At 44.7% G+C, this 19,198-nt stretch overlaps 1 protein-coding gene across 1 annotated transcript in view; it reads right to left on the bottom strand.

The window, feature by feature from the left end:
• The window catches only part of LOC118591934 (leukocyte immunoglobulin-like receptor subfamily B member 2), a 76,176-nt gene that overhangs the window by 48,842 nt on the left and 8,136 nt on the right, over positions 1-19,198 (bottom strand). Inside the window, exon 5 of the mRNA XM_036200366.1 lies at positions 16,150-16,434. Within this exon, the coding sequence (XP_036056259.1) occupies positions 16,150-16,434 (285 nt within the window). The remainder of the gene's footprint in view (positions 1-16,149; positions 16,435-19,198) is intronic.

Genomic DNA, 19,198 nt, shown 5'->3' on the forward strand with positions numbered 1-19,198 from the left:
GTATCCATTCTGTTAGTCTGTGTCTTTTTATAGGTGAATTAAGCCCATTGATATTAGGGATATTAATAACCAGTGATTGTTCATTCTTGTTATTGTTTTTATTTTTTGGTGGTAGTGTGTGTGTACTTCTCTTCTTTGGGGTTTACTGCTGTTGTGTTATCTATTGCCTGTGTTTTCATGGGTATATCTGCCTTCCTTAGGTTGGAATTTTCCTTCTAGTGCTTTCTGTAGGGCTGGGTTTGTGGATAAGTATTATTTAAATCTGGTTTTGTCTTGGAAGGTCTTGTTCACTCCATCTATGATGACTGAAAGTTTTGCTGGGTATATTAGTCTAGGCTGGCATCCATGGTCTCTTAGTGTCTGCATTATATCTGTCCAGGTCCTTCTGGCTTTCAAAGTCTGCATTGAGAAATCGGTTGTTATTCTGATGGGTTTGCCATTATAAGTCACTTGGCCTTTTTCCTTTGATGCCCTTAATATTCTTTCTTTATTCTGTACGTTTAGTTTTTTAATTATTATGTGGCGGGGGACTTTTTTGGGGGGTCTAGTCTGTTTGGTGTTCTATAGGCTTCTTGTATCACCATAGGCATTTCCTTCTTTAAGTTGGGAAAGTTTTCTTCTATGATCTTGTTAAATATATTTTCTGTGTCTTTGAGTTGGTATTCTTCTCCTTCCTCTATCCCTATTATTTGTAGGTTTGGTCTTTTCATGGTGTCCCAAATTTCTTGGACATTTTGGGTCATGACTTTGTTGGTTTTAGTGTTTTCTTTGTCTGATGAATCTATTTCTTCTAACGTATCTTCAACACCAGAGATCCTCTCTTCCATCTCTTGCATTCTGTTGGGTATACTTACATCTGAAGTTCCTGTTCATTTACTCAGATTTTCTATTTCTAGCATTCCTTCTGTTAGTGTCTTCTTCATTTTTTCTATTTCCCTCTTCAGGTCTTTAACTTTTTCCCTCATCTGTTTCGTTGCTTTTCGTGATTTTCTTTCAGGGACTTATTGATTTCTTCTGCTTTATTTGTCCTTTTCTCTAGTTTTTTATAGCGTTCTTCCCATTTTTTGTTTGTCTGTTCCTTCACTTTATTTTTGATTTCTTCTATATAAGGCTCTAGCCTCTTTATGTTACTTATAAGGTTGTTTTCTTCTGCTTCTTCCATTCCATGATGTTCAGGTCTAGCTGTTGGAGAAGGGCTAGGTTCTGGTGATGCTGTATTGCTCTTTATTTTGTTGCATGTACTTCTGCCTTGGCATCTGCCCATCTCCTTGTGGATTCATTCTTAGTCTTATCAGTGTACTTGGTCCAGACAGAGCTGACAGATTTAGGGAGCCTGTCTCTGGTCCAGATGGAAGCTCTGGGCCAGATGGGATCTCAGGTCCAGATGAGAGTGCTGGCTGGATAGGAGCTGGGGGGCTGGACTCTGTGTCTCAGGAAGTCCCTGGGGTCTCCTTATCTTGTCCAGATGGGAGCTCCTCTTTCCAGAAGGGTGTTCTGGGGCAGGATGGAAGCTCTGATCCAGATGGAAGTTCCAGGGCAGATAGTAGCTGGGGCCACTTGTCCAGATGGGAGTTCCAGGGCAGGATGGAAGTTCAGGGCTGGTTTCTATGCCTCCAGAAATGGCTGTGATCTCTCTGGTCCAGATCGGAGTTCAGGGGCTGATGGTTTCTAAGTATCTGGAAGTGGCTGGGATCTCCAGCAGATGGTTGTGGGGGCAGTATCTGGAGGTTTTAGGGTCCACCAGATGGTCTTTGAGGGGAGGAACCTCCCTGTGGTGATGGGGGGTCCTGCCCTATGGCCAGAACCTGGGGCCAAGTTGGGCATGTCTTCCCCAGTATGGCTGGGGCCCAGGGCTGGGACCTAGGTGCGGGCCTCTCTGGGTGTGACCCCAGACACTCACCTCTGGTCCAGATGGGAGTTCTGGGGTGGATGGGAGCTGGGGACTTGTCTCTGATTCTCAGGAGTGGCTGGGATCTCGGGCAGATGGGTGTGGGTGCAGGGTGTGGAGATCACATGGTCTGCCTGCAGTCTTGGAAAAGGGAAGCCTTCCCGCGGGGCCTGTCGAATGGCTGGAATCTGTGGCCAAGTTGGGCAGGTCTTCCCAGGATGGCTGGTGCCCAGGGGTGGATCTAGGGGCGGGGGCCTCTCTGACTATAACCCCAGGCACTCACCTCTGGTCCAGATGGGAGTTCCAGGGCAGGATGGAAGCTGGGGGCTGTTTTCTAAGTCTCGGGAACTGGCTGGGGGTCTCTGGCAGATGGGTGTAGGGGCAGGGCATGGAGGTTGTAGGGTCCACCAGAGGGTCTTGGAGAGGGGGAACCTTTCCAGTGGGGGTAGGGGATCCTGCCATATGGCCAGAACCTGGGGCCAAGTTGGGCAGGTCTTCCCCGGAATGGCTGGTGCCCAGGACTGGGACCTAGGTGCAGGCTTCTGTGGGTGTGGAGACCCTCCTTTCTTATACAACCTCACTAATAGACCCCTAACTTCTTACCTAACCACTTCTCAGAATGTAGACTCAGTACATAGATCCTCCTCTTGATGTACTAACCAGACATTAGCATTCAGTTGACCTCCTCTTTTACCACTCCCATTTTGGATTGTAAAAGAAAGCCTGGTGGTCACTGCCTGAGGACAATTCTTATGACCCTGTAAGAATTCAAACCTGGTGACCTTGCTCAGCCAGAGGATTGCTATTGCTTGGGTTTATAACTGGATTCCAGGGAGACTTAGGAGGAACATAGAGAACTGAGAGAATAAGGAGACAGAGAAGAGAAAAGAGAATGGAAGAACTAAATGGGTAAGAACTTGAGAAGACCAAACTGAGATGGGGAAGAACTAAATTGAAGGGCTAGAAGAGAGTACTAGAGGAACTAGATGGAAGATGAGGAAGAGCCAGATGGGGAAGAACAAGATGAGGAAGAACAAGATGAGAGAAAAGGAGATGGCAGAGGAGCTGAGATGGGAAAGAACTAGATGGATGAGGACCTAGAAGGGGCAGAACTAGATGAAGGAATTAAGATAGAACCTAGAGGGGACAACAGATAAGTGTAGAGAGAAGTCAAACAAGAAAGGAGCTAAAAATGAGAGCAGAATAGGAGCTGGTAGAGAGAGAACCGACACAGAATAGTAACGTGTACAGACTAAGGAGTTGCATGTACATAGATTCATTTATTTTCATCAAAGATTATTTATCAGCTGGTTGTAGGTTCTTCCCGGACCCTGGGAGGGGACTATCAGGGGGCTGAACCCACATAGTCCTCAATACTCATGGTAGCTCAGGAACTCTGGACTGACAGCTAGGGAGCCAGCATGCGACCAAACTAGGCCCTCTGCATGTGTGTGACACATGTATAGATTAGTCTGTTTCTGTGACTCCTACCAGTGGAACTAGGACCTTCCCCTGGTACATGAGCTGGCATTGGGGAGCCCATTCCCCATGCTGGGTTGCCTCGCCCAGCCTTGATGCAGGGGTAGGAGCCTGGCCCTGTCTCAACCTGACATGCCATGCTTTGTTCACACCTATGGGAGGCCTGCTCTTTCTGAATGGAGACTGAGGAGGATAGGGGTGTAGAGCAGAGGTGGGGGTGGGGACAAGAGGACAGAGCAAGGGGAAACTTTAGTCAGGATGTAAAATAAGTGGAAAAATTAATAATTTTCCAAAAAGAGTCTGCCATTTTATACGATTTCACCCTTCAAAACCCACACAAAATTTCCCAAAGAAAAGGCATAAGGAAACTCCCATAACACATCATGAGAACCACTGAAAATGAAACTTTAAAGGTGCTGGAGAATTGTGACCACAATGTCAAAATGCTGCAGCTTTGCAAAGCCACAATGATAGCCATGTGGACAAATGTCAAGACAAGGGAATGAAATGTGCTGGGTTTGAATAAAAATAGTCAGCTTAGGGGGCTGAAAAGATGGCTCAATGGTTAAGGGTGCTTACTGCTTTCCCAAGTGACCCGGGTTCAAATCACAGCACCCACATGGCAGCTATAAATTGTCTATAACTCCAAGATCTGACACTCTCACACAGACTTACATGCAGGCAAAAAAAATTAAAAATTAAAAAAAAAAAGTCAGCATAGGCTCATAAATTTGAAAGCTTAGTTACCAGGAAGTGGCATTATTTGAAAGGATAAGGAGATATGGCCTTGTGGGAGGAAGTATGGAGTAGGCTTTGAGGTGTCAAAAGCCCATGCCAAGCCCAGAGTCTCCCTCTCTGCATACAGATGAGGATAGAGTTCTCAGCTACTGCTTCAATGTCTCCCAGTGTACCAGCACTCTTCTATGCCAGGATAGTAATGGAGTAAGGCCCTGAAGCTGTAAGTAAGCCACCAATGAAAAGCTCCCTTCATAGGAGTTGTCATGGTGACGGTGCCTCTTCACAGTCATAGTACAATGACGAACACAGATGCCTGCAGACAACGGGGTTTTACTCCACTGCAAAGAAAACTGCAGTCCGCAGGTGTGCGGTAGAAGGTGGCAAACATTATTCTGAGTGAAGCAATGCAGACCCGAAGAGACGATTGCTGCAAGCTATCACTCACAGATGGATCGCAGTGCTGAGTATTTAAATTGGTGTGTGTTTATTTCGAAGTACCTGAAGAATCCAGAAAACAAGAAAGGGGCCATTGGTAGAGTGAAGAAAGAAAAGTCTTAAGGGAGACAGCATAGTAGAATACAGGTGATATTAAAGGGGAATGTGGAGGAAAGAGGAGGGAGGTTTAATCAGGGAGAGGATAGGAATATAGGGCAGAAGCAGAGCAGGGGAGCGGATAGCTAACAATAAGGATGTTTTTAAAAGCCACACGGAAATCAACTCTTTTATAAGCTTGCTAAATATTTTGTGTATATGTATATATGCATGTATACAGACATGTGTGCGTGTGTATATATATAAATATATATATGTAGAGTTACCCTACACATGGAATTATTCTCCTCCAGTAGGAATTAAATGTGATCAAAATTGATTGTATGTAAATCTCAAAGGTCTTAGGGAAGAGAGAAACAGACAGGATGATGGAATGTATGTCCTAAGATGTCAGTGGAGGTAGGAAGAAAATGGAGCTAGAGGAGCAAGGAGGTATGGGAAAGGCATTGGAAAGGGGATCAGTCTAAAGGCCAATGCCACAAATGTAATAAAATATCTCAATTAAACATGTTTTCTGATCAAAAGATAAATCTAAGATAGGTGCTGTGCTTGAGAAGGAAACACACTGAATGATGGATGTTGCTCACAGGGTCAATGGTAGAGGACCATAGTTATAAAACAAGACAGAGTAGGGAACTCTTGGCATGAGATGGGGTAGAGATGCAGACATGAAGCTGAGTTTGCGACTCTGAGTGAGGGAAAAAGGCATGAAGAAAGAAAGACTCAAATGAAAGAATCAAAGCTGGGATCAGCTTCATACTCTGTTGGAGGTTCACAAGCAAACTGGGAACTGACTGAGTTGCTGATGTTATATATGGCAGGATGAGAGGGGCACATTAGCTTATGCAATAGGGGGTCTTGGAGGAGTCCAGTGCTGCAGTCATCATGGATGAGGAAGTTGAAATGATAGTACGCTCAAGATCAATATCTACACAAGGACCAGAGGAATGCTTTGGCATTCCAATGTGTCTAGAATCATAGTCATCTATGGCATGACAATGCTCAAGTCAACGATTCAATTCAACTGCATTCCAAAGTAGCATGTCCACAGGCTCACAGGAAAAAAACAAGGAAGCAATCATATGCAGAGAAATAAGAAATGAAGGATGGGCACTACACAGGGATGTCCCACACGAGACAGAAGAGAGAAACAGGAATCTACTACTTGGGAGACCACTCCTACAAAATCCCAAAAAGCATTGGGAACTTCCAGGCACGTCACAGATGTTGCACCACCTCTCTAGGCACTGACTCCTCAGCAGACAGATCACAACTCCTTTTATACGTTTCATGGCTGGCATGTCCCGGCCAGCGGGATCTCCAGCAGAGACACCAGAAGGGAGATGGCAAATGAAAGGGACAAGAGACACAAAGAATTGACAGCAAGACAGTATTCTGATCAAGATGCAAAACTTTATTTCTCTCAGGTGGGTTTTATAGTAAGCAGACCAGGAAACTTTCTTTGGGAAAAGATCAGGGGGACTGTTGAGTTGCCAAGCAACCCAACCACAAAACATTGTTACTAATGGTCACTGTAGCAGAAAGATAAGGAAATGTTAAGTTATTTTCTAATAACACAGGACTGGTCCAGGCATGTCAAAAGTTTCTAGCTCGTGGCTCAATGCTGGACAACAGAAACTTAACTCAGGCAGGCAATATGGCATGGCTCTTAGAATTGTCCTCAGCATCTCCTCCCTTTATTTTATTTTATTTTATGAGGGAGTGCGCCCACCTGAACGGTGGTAGACCTTAACCAGCTGGGGGAGACACGACCTGACCTCCTAGAGCAGCTGCAGGCTTGAGAAAAAGGGTACCTTTGGGGGAGGAGAGGGCTTACACATTTTGGTGCTTCTAGATACCAACCTCTATGCAAGTCAGGTTTGTCTCTCAGGGAATCTGAACCAAGGGCTATTAAATCAGCCTTCCCCTGCAGTGCTTGGCCTTGCACCCAGCGGTGTCCATACCGGCTGATGCCAATAAGCATAGGTTCGGACTTCATGCTGCTCCTAAAGGAGAAGAGGATTGAGAAATATCATAGGGATCACACCCTCGATCTATCATTTTGAGCTGATGATGATGAACCTGTATTGGTTTTGATGGCAGAGAGTCTATTTGTTTTTTGATGAATCGGGTTAGCCTACCAATTATAAAGAAACCCAATGTTACAAATAACAAAAGGCTGACTAATGGCCCTGTGAGAGGCATTAAAAGGGAGAAGTTGGATGATCTCCACTAGTCATCTGCTGCGGCAGAGAATTGCTGCTTATGTAGTTCTAGGCTAAGTTTATATAGCTTATTTATCTGGGTTTCTACCATTCCAGACTCATTAATGTAATAACAACATTCTTCCCTTAGAAAAAGGCATGTCCCACCCTTTTCTGCTGTCAGCATGTCCAAGGCCCATCGGTTTGGTAGAGCAACCTGTGCAAGAGAGGTTAGCTACCTCTGGATGGAGGATAAGGTACTGCAAAAGCCTCAATTGCTACCTGAAGTTGCTTGGATAGGTGAGCTGTTGCTATAAGGGAGTGACCCAGAACTCCTCCCGCCAAGACTGCAGAAACCAGAGAGGTGGCAAGAGAAATTCTGGCCACAGGGGACAAGAAGACAGCTCTTCTTTGCTTGGGCTAGTGGGGGACATCCCATCCCAAGAACTCCACAGGGGTCCTGAGCATAAGTTGTGGGAACAGAGTGACAGATAGGCAGAGCATGTCCTGTGGGATAGGGATCGTCAAAATTTTTGATAGAGTGCTGTGATTGATATATTGTGCACCCCAATAAACTTATCTGGGGGTCAGAGAACAGAACAGCCACAATATTAAACATAGAAATTAGGCTGTGGTAGCACACACAACTTTAATCCTACCACTTAGGAGGCAGAGATCCATCTGGATCTCTGTGAGTTTAAAGCCACACAAGAAACTGCCAGGCATGGTGACTCATACCTTTAATCCCAAGAAATAAGCCTTTAATCCCAGGAAGTGATGGGAGAAAGCAGAAAAGTATATGAAGCGTTAAAACCCAGGAACTAGGCCTGGTTAAGGGGTCTCGCCACATGACCAATGCTTGGTGGCTTTGAGTTTGTGGATACCAAAAGCGATCCACTGCAGACCTTTCATTCTTGTCCAAGGAGAGGAAATTAAGTACAAAAAGGGCATGAGGTAGAAGGTTTTGGAGGTTGCCTTGCGTGTCATACAGGCTTCTCCTCTTTAATTTATGAAGCATGGATTTTAGAGTGTGATGAGCACGTTCAACAATGCCCTGGCCCTGGGGGTTGTAAGGAATGCCAGTGACATGCTTAATCTGAAGTCGTTGGCAAAAAGATTGAAAACTTTTTCCAGTATATCCTGGGCCATTATCAGTTTTTATAACTTTAGGCTTTTCTCAGATAGAAAAGCATTGTAAAATGTAGGAAATGACATTTTTGGAGGCCTCTCCAGCTTATAGAGAGGCAAATATAAACCCGCTAAAGGTATCAACTGTAACATGTATGTATTTAAGTCTGCTAAATTCAATTAAATGAGTAACATCTATTTGCCAATTTCATTGGGACCAAGCCCCGGGGGTTAACTCCCGATGTTGAATGGGAGCTATCTGGTGGATGAAAGGTTTGAGTCTCCTTTTAGAATCTCATTAAGGGGGACAAGTTCATCAGTGGTAAGTTTTAAATAAGGGCTTTTTCTCCCTCCTTAATTAATTTTTGAACATCAGGGGAATGATTACAAGTTTTTAAGACATCATTGATTAAATTGCAGTAGGAAAAGGTTTGAACAGGGACCTTTTCAGGACAAAAGGTCTGGTAAAAGTCATTTAAACAGTCACCAACCCATCTCCAGCACTTTTCATCAATGGTCCCTTCTTGGGGAAACCAAGGACAGACATCTCCAATACAGTTAAAAAAATTTTAAGTCTTTCTTTTTGACCCTAGATCCTCCTGTCTTGAGAGACTGTTACAGTCTCAAAATAAACAAATCCTGTTTACAAAATGCTTGTACCATGGTAAACTTACCTTACGCCCTCATGTTTTAATTCCTCTGCATCTGTCTCACGGCCAGGAGTTTCTGTGGTGATCACTGACCAGACCTTCCCTTGTGGAGTCGTCTTCCACGGTGGTCCAACTCTTAGGCAGGCCTGCCCTGGTGTGTGACAATGTTCACTGCTCCTCCACATCCTCGAGCCTCACGCTGAGTGCCAGTTGTCCTGGCCAGCGGGATCTTCAGCAGAGACCCTAGAAGAGGGAATGAAAGGGACAAGGGACACAAAGAAATGACAGCAAGACAGTATTCTGATCAAGATGCAAAAAATTTATTTTTCTCAGGTGGGTTTTATAGTAAGCAGACCAGGAAACTTTCTTTGGGAAAAGATCAGGGAACTGTTGAGTTGCCAAGCAACCTAACCACAAAACATTGTTACTAATGGTCACTGCAGCAGAAAGATGAGGAAATGTTAAGTTATTTTCTAATAACTTAGAACTGGTCCAGGCATGTCAATAGTTTCTGGTTGGTGGCTCAGTAGTGGACAACAGAAACTTAACTCAGGCAGGCACTATGACATGCCTCTTACAATTGTCCCCGGCAATGGCTTTTAGATGAAATCTAGGAAGGGGTAGCTAGGCTCTCAGCTTAGTAATGCTAAAGGCCCCATGAGCTCTCTTCTGCTCCTCCAAGAATCCAGCAATAGAGCCCCAAGGCACAACAGGATGATGACAGCCATTATAAGCCGGATGAAATTCTCTAAACTGTAACCTGACAGTTTAGGAGACTCTGTAGAGAGAAAAAGCAAACTGAAGTATTTATGTCAACAAATATCAATTTTTGGCTGTTTTCTAAAATGACCACTACATTTTGGTCTCAGAATCAAATACATGTCTACATGAGTTATAGAAAGACTCCTTCTGACAAATACACAGAACTGCATGGAAAGCTAAGGACGCTTTTTGGTTGGATGAGCTATGGCCAAGTTAGCAATCAAAATGCAGCTACTGCTCTTTCTACAGTGTCAGACTCATGCAAGGATCAGTTTTCTTTGGAACAAAGCATAAAAAGAAATGCATGTTGAAGCTGTACTAAAATCATTACAGACTATATAGATTTGAATTGCTGACTATTAGGATAATGTTGTGGTGGCTTTTCTGATTCTACTATACTCACTAGAATCTGTGGTACAACCCCAACAATTAACTACTTAGGACCCAGTTTGTATTTACAAAGTGAAAGTTCATATTTCTGCAAATATGTCTCTTAGCTTCAATTTCACAATACACATAGCAGTAAGCTAGTCAGTTTGATCAATACTAGATGTCTCTCCGTACTTGATTCTTGGACAATGCATTCTGAGTATTCTGACTTCCTATACTTCACCATCTCCCTGCTGCCTCTACCCACCATCATCCTCTCCATTTGTTGCTTTTCTATAATCATGTGTTTGATTATCTTTAGTTTTGAGATCCAATGTGTTTGACCAGGGCCATCTGTGTGACCATGAGTGTGAAACTCCATTGAAGAGTGGTGGGCTTACAAATGGTTACACAGTCAATGGACATGATGCCTCAAATTCCAGAATCTATCAGTGGTGACTAGTTCAGCAGGAGGCTGTCAGGAACTCTTGAGACCTTCTCCCAATCAGAGATGGCTGTTGACAAGCTCAGTCTGAGGCAGCCAATGTGGCAAGTGCATTTTCACTGAGTTCATAATGGAGTGAATATATCATGTCCAAACGTGGCATTTTATACCTCTTCTTACCATCTTCCAGTCTACTTTCTCTTCCCATCTGTTTTATCACACACAGCATGAGCATATGATCATGGGTTGAATTGAAGTCAAATTTCAGGATATGCTTGAAGGAAATCACCACTTTGTACAATGAATACACACTAATACAAAGTATTTATGTGCTAGACAAAGAACTATAGACAACTAGGAAAAAGGAGAGCAAAACAGGTGATATTTCAGAAAGAAGAGCACACCAACTGATTGTCCAATGGCAGAGAGTCAACACTGAAAACATACATACAAGAAACATTCTACAGACTTGCAGGTTATACTTAGGTATATATATCTCATAATAAAAACTGATGAAGATACAGGCCATGAATTTGAAAGAGGGCACATATATTAGGGTTTGGGGGAAGAAAGTTAAAGAAAGGTAAAGGGGGAATGTTGTAATAATATTACAATCCCCAACATTTTTTCATTAAATTGTGCCTGAACTTGCTGTGTGATAAAGGGACATGAGAGGCCAGAAGAAAGTGGAGAGACAGCTAGTGACAACAATAGTAGGAGAAAGGTGATGTTGGCATGATGGGCAAGGAGGGGAGGAGTCAGGGACATTTTAAGAAAGGATGGAATATGGTGAAGAACCTTGTAGAAATAATGCAAAAGGGAACCAATAAATAATATCCACAAGAATGATCTACAGGGTACCTGGACTGGCCTACTCTGGTGACCGGTCTAGGGAATACCCTAACTGTCATCATGGAGCCTTTATCCAGTGACTGATGGAAGCAGATGCAGAGATCCACAGCCAGGCACCAGGCTGAGACCTGGGAATACAATCCATGAGAGAGAGGAGGGATTCTGTGGGCAGGGGACATCAAGATCATGATGGCAAAACATGCAGACATGACCAGCCACACTAGTGGAAACTCATGAACTGAGGACTAATAGCTAAGGAACCCCATAGGACTAGACTAGGCCCTCCAGATTAGAGACACAGTTGTTTAGCTTGAACTATTAAGGGGATATTCAGGCAGGGGGATTAGGATCCATCCCTGGTGCATGGGCAGGCTTTTTGGAGTTCAGTGCCTGTGGTGTGACACCTTGTGCAGACTTGAGTAGCGGGGAAAGGCTAGGACCAGCCTCAGCTGAGTGCCCAGGCTCTGCTGACTCCCCTTGGGAGACTTTGATTTGGGAATTGTGGGAATGGGGGTGGCTTGGGAGGGAAGACTCGGGTGTGGGAAGAGGGAAGAGAGGGGATCTGTGGTTGCTATGTAAAGTGAATAGAAAATTTCTTAATAAAAATATAAAAAAATATATCTGCAAGAGAATAGAAAACATCTCCTGCAATTGGGACTTGAAAATAAGATAGATGTTTGGTTATTAGCCAACTAGGAGCTCTATTAAGATGGTACAAGGAATCTGAGCTGAGAGACATCAAATACTCCTTTGGCTACACAACCCAGGCTCATGTAGCTATCTTCCACTACAGTAGTTAAATGAATGACCATCAGAACACAGTGCACTTGAGCAAGTGTCTAAATATGTTCATCACTATTGTATTTTCTTTTCGTTGCTTTAATGAAATACTATGACCAACACCAACTTGGAGAGAAACGTTGACTTATCTTAGAGTTCTAGGTCACACTCTGTCATTGAGTGAGGTTAGTCAGGAACACAAGCAGGAACCTAAACGATGAATGAACATTGTTCGCTGCCCCCCTACCTAACACTGGGATCTTACTTAGCTAGTGTTAACATGGGCGCTGGCAGTCATATAGGTGACTGCTAAAGTCATTCCATGACACTGACAAAGAACTGAATGACAGACAGGCACATTAGTGGCCTAGTGTTAAACCTACCCTTTGGGAAGCAATGCCCATGTATCACTATGAGTTTAAAGCCAGCCTGGTCTACTTACAGAGTACCATGATACCTAAGACTACACAGTGAGGTCGTGTCTCAAAAAAATTGAATGGCAGGAAAAGACAGATCATGGCTCAGAGAAAGGGAAATCAACATCTTTATCCATTCTAGATGAGATAAGTCTGATGCTGGAAGCCCCTTAAATGGCTGTGCCTTGGGTATATTACAGAGCCCCAGAGGTCCTCCATTTCTTATTTGCTCCTATTTAGTTAAAACCTATGCCTTCCCACCTTCTTCCACAATAAGGAGGCTGGGTGAAAGGTGATCTTGGGGTGACAGAGATGACACAACAAAGAAGGAACAGGATTTGAAAATATTTTCAGGACACAAATGACAGTTTGATAATGAGTCATGTGAGAACTCATGGCAAAAGAGGATCCCTGAAGAATTCTGGTTCAAAGGGGACAGATGCAATCTCTCTTGATACTTATGTGAGGAGGATACATAGATGTTTTCCAATCTGGGGCTCTGTTGAGATGTGTGCTAAATGTCTGCAAAGATAAATTTCAGATATCTCATTGTATATACAGTTCTGAAGATCATAAAGGATGCCTTGGCTGTATCAGTAAAATTAAAATCCATCAGTCAATGTTGCATAGAAGTAGATGTCTAAGTATGTGCAGACCCCACCAACACTCCTGTATGCCACCTGCTCACATAGAAGCTCATGATATGGCATCTCCTTTGCTACTCAACATGGGATTTCTTCCTCCTGTCTCAAAATGTCCATCTTTCCATCTTTAACCCATGCACACTTGATGTTCTCTATCCCACGTTTTCAAGATAGCAAATATGTTCCCAACTTAAACTTCCATGTCATGAGCCCATTGTTCCCCATATCTGAAACATGTCCTATTTCTCGAAAACTCAAGACATCCAAAATGATCAATAGTTCTAAGATGTAAATAAATAAGTCCCCAGCCAGGCAGTGGTGGAACACACCTTTAATCCCAGCAATCATGAGGCAGAAGCAGGTGGATCTCTCTGAGTTTGAGGCCAGGCTGGTCTACAGAGCAAGATCTAGGACAGGCACCAAAACTACATTGAGAAACCCTGTCTCAAAATAAACAATCAAAAAAGTTCCCCTCCATCAAGAAATCTGGCACTGCTATTACTGATCTCTCTTCTGCTAATGTTTTCTCCGTTCTCCACTGGACTGATGGCTTTTCAGAGGGGCACTGTGATGACAAAGACTGGTGGGACAGATAAGAGTTGTACTCATTCCTCACAACGGAAACTTCATGACACAACAGATGAAGACCATTGCATATCACATTACATATACCATGACAAACACAACAAACCAAAATGCAGAGTTGTGCAGCTCAGTTGCAATGAATGCATCTACAAAACCACTCCTACATTGTGATAGAGGGGGAGGAAAGATTGTAAGAGCCAAAGGATCAGGGAGTTTGTTGTGAGATTGTGTCTCCTACTAATGTCAGAAGCAACACCCATAAAGTTTCACCAACATGACTGCTTAAACATGAGCTGGACAAGGACAAACAAAACAGACATGCAAAAGTGGATGGGAGAAAGCCCATGAGGCCTCAACTCATAAATAACTACAGGGAACTAGGAATTCTGAGAGTGGGAGAAATGGTCTTCCCCAGAGAAGAGAACACCACTTGGTTATCCAATACCAAATGGTCAGTTCTGGAAACACATAATAACATTATACAGACTAAAGAGGTTATATTAAATATATATACATGTATAGACCTATACATATATGCATGTAAAAAGAAGCCATGGATTTACAAGAGAACAAGGGGGTACATGGGAATGTTTAGAGGGAGAAAAAGGAGGGAAGGATTCATGTATTATATCATAATCTAAAAGACAAAAGAAAAACAGATGATCTCTTGAGATCTTAAAAACCATCTTCAATGGAGAAACTAGCAGATATAGTCCAATTTCTCTGCCCCATTGGGTGGTGATGTATTTGTCACACACAACTCTGAAAGCAACATTGGAGGATAAGAGTCAGCAATCAAGTGGTTACTGTCTTTCAGAAAGGTTCTCATTAGGTATAGGTAAGGACTTCCACTCCCTAGATGGATGTTCTTGTATCTACCCCAAAATAATATAATTGACTCATAATGTTCAGAGTCCGTAGTGCAAATGGAGCAATCCAGTCAGAATAGCAGTGTGGTGTGCAACATACAGCACACAGGAGTCATGCAGTGGAATTGACATATCACACATGGCACCCTTGAGGACACTCTAAGCACAGAGATAAGGAACAAGAACCAGACGTACTTACCCGGGACTGAAGACTCAAGGGGGTCACTAGGCAGTGACCACAAGTAGGAATTTTGTTTGTAAGAGCCAAAGCATCTGTAGGTCCTTTTGTGCCCCGGACTCACAGGGGAGATGGGGAATGTGTTGTGGTCCTGCTGTGAGCAGTTCTGGGGAAAGGAAGCATTTCCACCTCTGCAGAGGATGAAGATATTAAAGGAATCATGTGTATGACAGAGGAGAGTTGAGTTAATTTCTGAGAATCCCTGAGGTCCTGAATCAACAGTAAGGTATGGCTTCACCTTATAAACACCTGGAAGAAAAAGACTGTGATATTAGTTGGTTGTGGTGGCACATTCCTTTAATCTGAACACTTCATAGGCAGTGGCAGATGAATTGTTGTGAGTTTAAAAACAACCTGCTCTATATCCAGGTTTAAAGGCCAAACCAGTACATATGGTGAGACCCTGTCTCAAAAAACTTACAAAAAAACTGGTCTTAGTTATGGCTTCTGTTGCTGTATGAAAGACCATTACAAAAAACCAAACTGGGGAGCAAATGTTTTATTTGGCCTCCCCACAACATTGCTGTTCATCACCAAAGGCAGTCAGGGCAAGAACTCAAACAGGGCAGGATCCTGGAGGCAGTGACCATGGAAGGGTGCTGCTTACTGACTTACTGGCTTCCTGTGGCTTGCTTAGCCCACATTCTTATAGAACCCAGGACCACCAGGCCAGGAATGGCATCACCCACCATGTACTAGGTCCTCCCCCATAATGGCTAACTGAGAAAATGCTTTACAACTGGATCTTGTGGAGGCATTTCCTCAACTGAGTCTCCTTCATGTCTGATGATTCTAACTTGTGTCAAGTTGACACAAAACCAGACAGTTCAGCCCTGTTGTTTAAAACGTGATGAAAGATAAGCCGACAATTCACAGAGTCTGACCAGAGAGAAGACAGGAGGAAGACGAAAGGAAACTCGTCCACTGCCGATCTATCAGATCACAAAACATGTTTGTATTATTTTCCATGAACAAAGACCATAGAGACCATCTATGTATGACAGAAGGCTGCTGGCAGTTCCAAGAACTCCAGCCCTTAGGGGCTATAATCACCATTCTGGAGGGAGCCTAGAACAAGGTCAGCACAGAGGGAGGGTCATAAACCAAAAAAAAAAAAGGGTCTGGGGATGAATCATAGATGGTGGAATTCCTCCCTAATATACACAGTGCCCTGTGCTCTATGCCCATCACCATATGAATGTGTCATTGTCCAGTCAACAATGCTAGTACTAGGTAGTAGACGCAGAGGGAACACACATTCAAGATTATGTTTGGATACACAGCAAGTTCAAGGCTGCACTGAAATGTTTGAGAACCTGTCTCAAAAACTGTCAAGAAAAAGTGAAATTAAAGGGGAAAGGATGAGATGAGAAATAAAGATAGGAGAAAAAGGAGAGCAGAGAACAGGAGAGGAGAGGGAAGGAGAGGAGAGGAGAGATCCATATATAGGAGCAGAGACACAGGGCAGGGACTGTGATAGGGAATATGTGGTTCAGATACATAGGCATCAGACTGAGTCTGAAGAACAGTGTTCTTGGGAAGTTACTCACCTGTCACCACCAGCTCCAGTTTGTCACCAATTTGTGACCATAGACCTCCCTTGGAGTAGCTACAGTAGTAAATCCCAGCATTGCTGTGTGTCATATTCTGCAGACTGAATTCACACACCTCCTGGGCTCCCTGTGGGGTGCAATCAAACCACGTTCCATTGGGTTCAAAATGGCTTAGACACACTCTGGACATGCCTGGAGGGGTTCTACAGAAGATGGTCACAGCACTTCCTGTGGAAATCACAGCTCCTGGAACTGCCCAGATGGAAGGCTGGGGTGGTGGCCCTGGAGAGGCATAAGAAAAAAATCACTAGTCGACGGATGTCGGCAGGGCCAGGTTCCCAAGGAGCTGTAGAGTAGCTCCCACAACAATTACTAACCAAGAAAATGCCCCACAGTCATGCACACATGGCAATATGGTGGGGGCAGTTTCTCAGTTGATGTCTCTTCTTCCCAGACAACTCTGGCTTGTGCCATGTTGAAAGGAAACTAACCAGCACACCTCCTGAGAGAAGTTTCCATCATTTTCACAATTGAGCTTCTACCATAGTTTTGGCATGGTGTCTTTGGGGGGAGGCTGTCTGTCTTTCTGTGTGTCATGTCTGTCTGTGTGTGTGTGTGTGTGTGTGTGTGTGAGTGTGTGTGTGTGTGTGTGTGTGTGTGTGTGTGTATTGAAACTAAGAAGGGGATCATGAGAAAAAGACAACACAAGATAGGTAGGAAATTGAAAGTGTAATGAAGTTATGTAATAGGAAAGCACCAGCACAAATGGGGACGATCATGGGGGAGAAAATGCAGCAGTAATAATAGCACATATGGCTGGGAACAGAGATGTGAGTCTTGGGATGAAAGATGTGTGTGTGCCATCACATGTGGCCTGAAATTTTAATTTAAAAGTTAATTGAGACAGTCAGTGGTGGCACATGGCTTTAATGCCAGCACTTCAGAGGCAGAGGCAGGTGGATCTCTGTGAGTTCATGGCAAGCCTGGACTACAGAGTGAGTTGCAGGACAGCCATGATTACACAAAGAAATCCTGTCTTGAAAAAACAAAACAAATTCATTTGATTAAAAAGAAAGAAGACAAAAGGCTGGTGAGATAGCTCAGTAGATAAGCATACTTGCTTATTCTTGTAGCATGAGGATCTGAGTTCAAATCTCCAGCATCCACACACGTACAAGCATACATGGAAGCATTGCTGTATACTTGTAACACTGGGGACTGGGGACAGCAGAGACTCAAGAGCTCAGTGGTCAGTCAGCTGAACCAAATCAGCAAGTTTCAGGTTAGGTGACAGATCCTATCTCAGGGAAATGTGGTGGAGAGTGGGAGAGGAAGACACCTGACACCTTGCTCTGGCCTCCACATGTGTGCATACACCCATACCCTTGTGTACATGCACCATGCACAAATCACACACCACAAACATTTTCAAAAAGAAGAGAAAAGCAGAAGTGGGAAGAACAATGTGGAGGAAGGAAAACAGTTGTAAGCAGAGAAGGGACACAGGAGAGGGCAGAGAGGGAGGATAAATGTGAGAACCAAGAAGAACGGCACATGTGGAAAGATGCTGGAAGAAAATACTTTTTGTATCCTAATCAAAAAACTCATGAAAATAGGAAGAGGTAGGTTGCCGGGGAGGTTCGCAGGAATCTACAAGAATGACGCCACTTTGGACTGCTGGCAGTGGTCTAGAGGATGTCTTGACTGGTCTACTCTGGTGACCAGTCTACTGAATAACCTAACTGCCATCATAGATCCTTTGTCCAGTGACTGATGGAGGCAGATGCAGAGATCCATAGCCAGGCACCAGGCTGAGCTCTGGGAATCCAATCATGAGAGAGAGGAGAGAAACTGCAGGCAAGGGACATCGAGATCATGATGGAAAGATGTGCAGAGATAACCGGACACACTAGTGGAAGCCCATGAACTGTAGACTAGAGTCCATGGAGCCTCCATGGGACTGGACGGGGCCCTCTGCATATGGAAGACGGTTGTTTGGCACAAAATGTTTGGGGGGCACCCAGGGAGGGGGAATCAGGATCTATCCCTGGAGCATGGGAAGGAAATTTTTTAATAAAGAAAAATGAAAAGGTGCCAGGGGTTATGGTCAGAGAGGCAACTGCCCCTGGGTCCCACCCATAGACACCAGCCATCCCCAGAGGACCTGCCCAACTTGGCCCCAGTTTCGGGCCAATTGGCCGGCCCTGTGGGAAGGCTCCACTTTTCCAAGACTGCAGGCAGATCCTGCAGTCTCCACACACTGCCCCCACACCCATTTACCCCCAGCAACTTCCTGAGAAACAGAGACCAGCCCCCAGCTTCCATCCTGCCCTGGAACTCCCACCTGGACCAGAGGTGAGTGCCTGGACTCACACCCAGGGAGGCCCACACCAGGGTCACAGCCCTGGGCACCAGCCACTCCATGGAAGACCTGCCGAACTGTGCCCCAGGTTCTGGCCATAGGGTAGAATGCCCCATCCCCACCAGGAAGGATCCCCCTCTCCAAGACCCTCTGGTGAAGCCTACAGCCTCCATGCCCTGCACCCACACACATCTGCCCGAGACCCCAGCCACTTCCTAAGACTTAGGAACCAGCCCCAAGCTTCCATCCTGCCCCGGAACTCCCATCTGGACCAGAGGTGGGAGCCTGGGGTTGCGATCAGAGAGGCAACTACCAATGGTCGCACCCCTGGACACCAGCCATCCTGGGAGGACCTGCCCAACTTGGCCCCAGATTCCAGCCAATCAGCGGGCCCTGTGGGAAGACTCCCCTTTTCTAAAACTGCAGGCAGACACTACAGTCTCCAAACCATGCCCCCTCACCCATTTGCCCAAGACGCCAGCCACTTCCTGAGACTCAGAGACCAGCCGCCAGCTCCGATCTGCCCCAGAACTCCTATCTGGACCAGAGATCCCCCAGCTACCAACTGCCCTGGAACTCCCATCTGGACCAGAGCTTCCTACATGTCCCGGAACTTCCATCAGGACAAGATAAGGAGACCCCAGGGACTTCCTGAGACTCAGAGTCCAGCCCCCAGCTCCTATC

Source organism: Onychomys torridus, chromosome 1, assembly GCF_903995425.1.
Source record: "Onychomys torridus chromosome 1, mOncTor1.1, whole genome shotgun sequence".
NCBI lineage: Eukaryota > Metazoa > Chordata > Mammalia > Rodentia > Cricetidae > Onychomys > Onychomys torridus.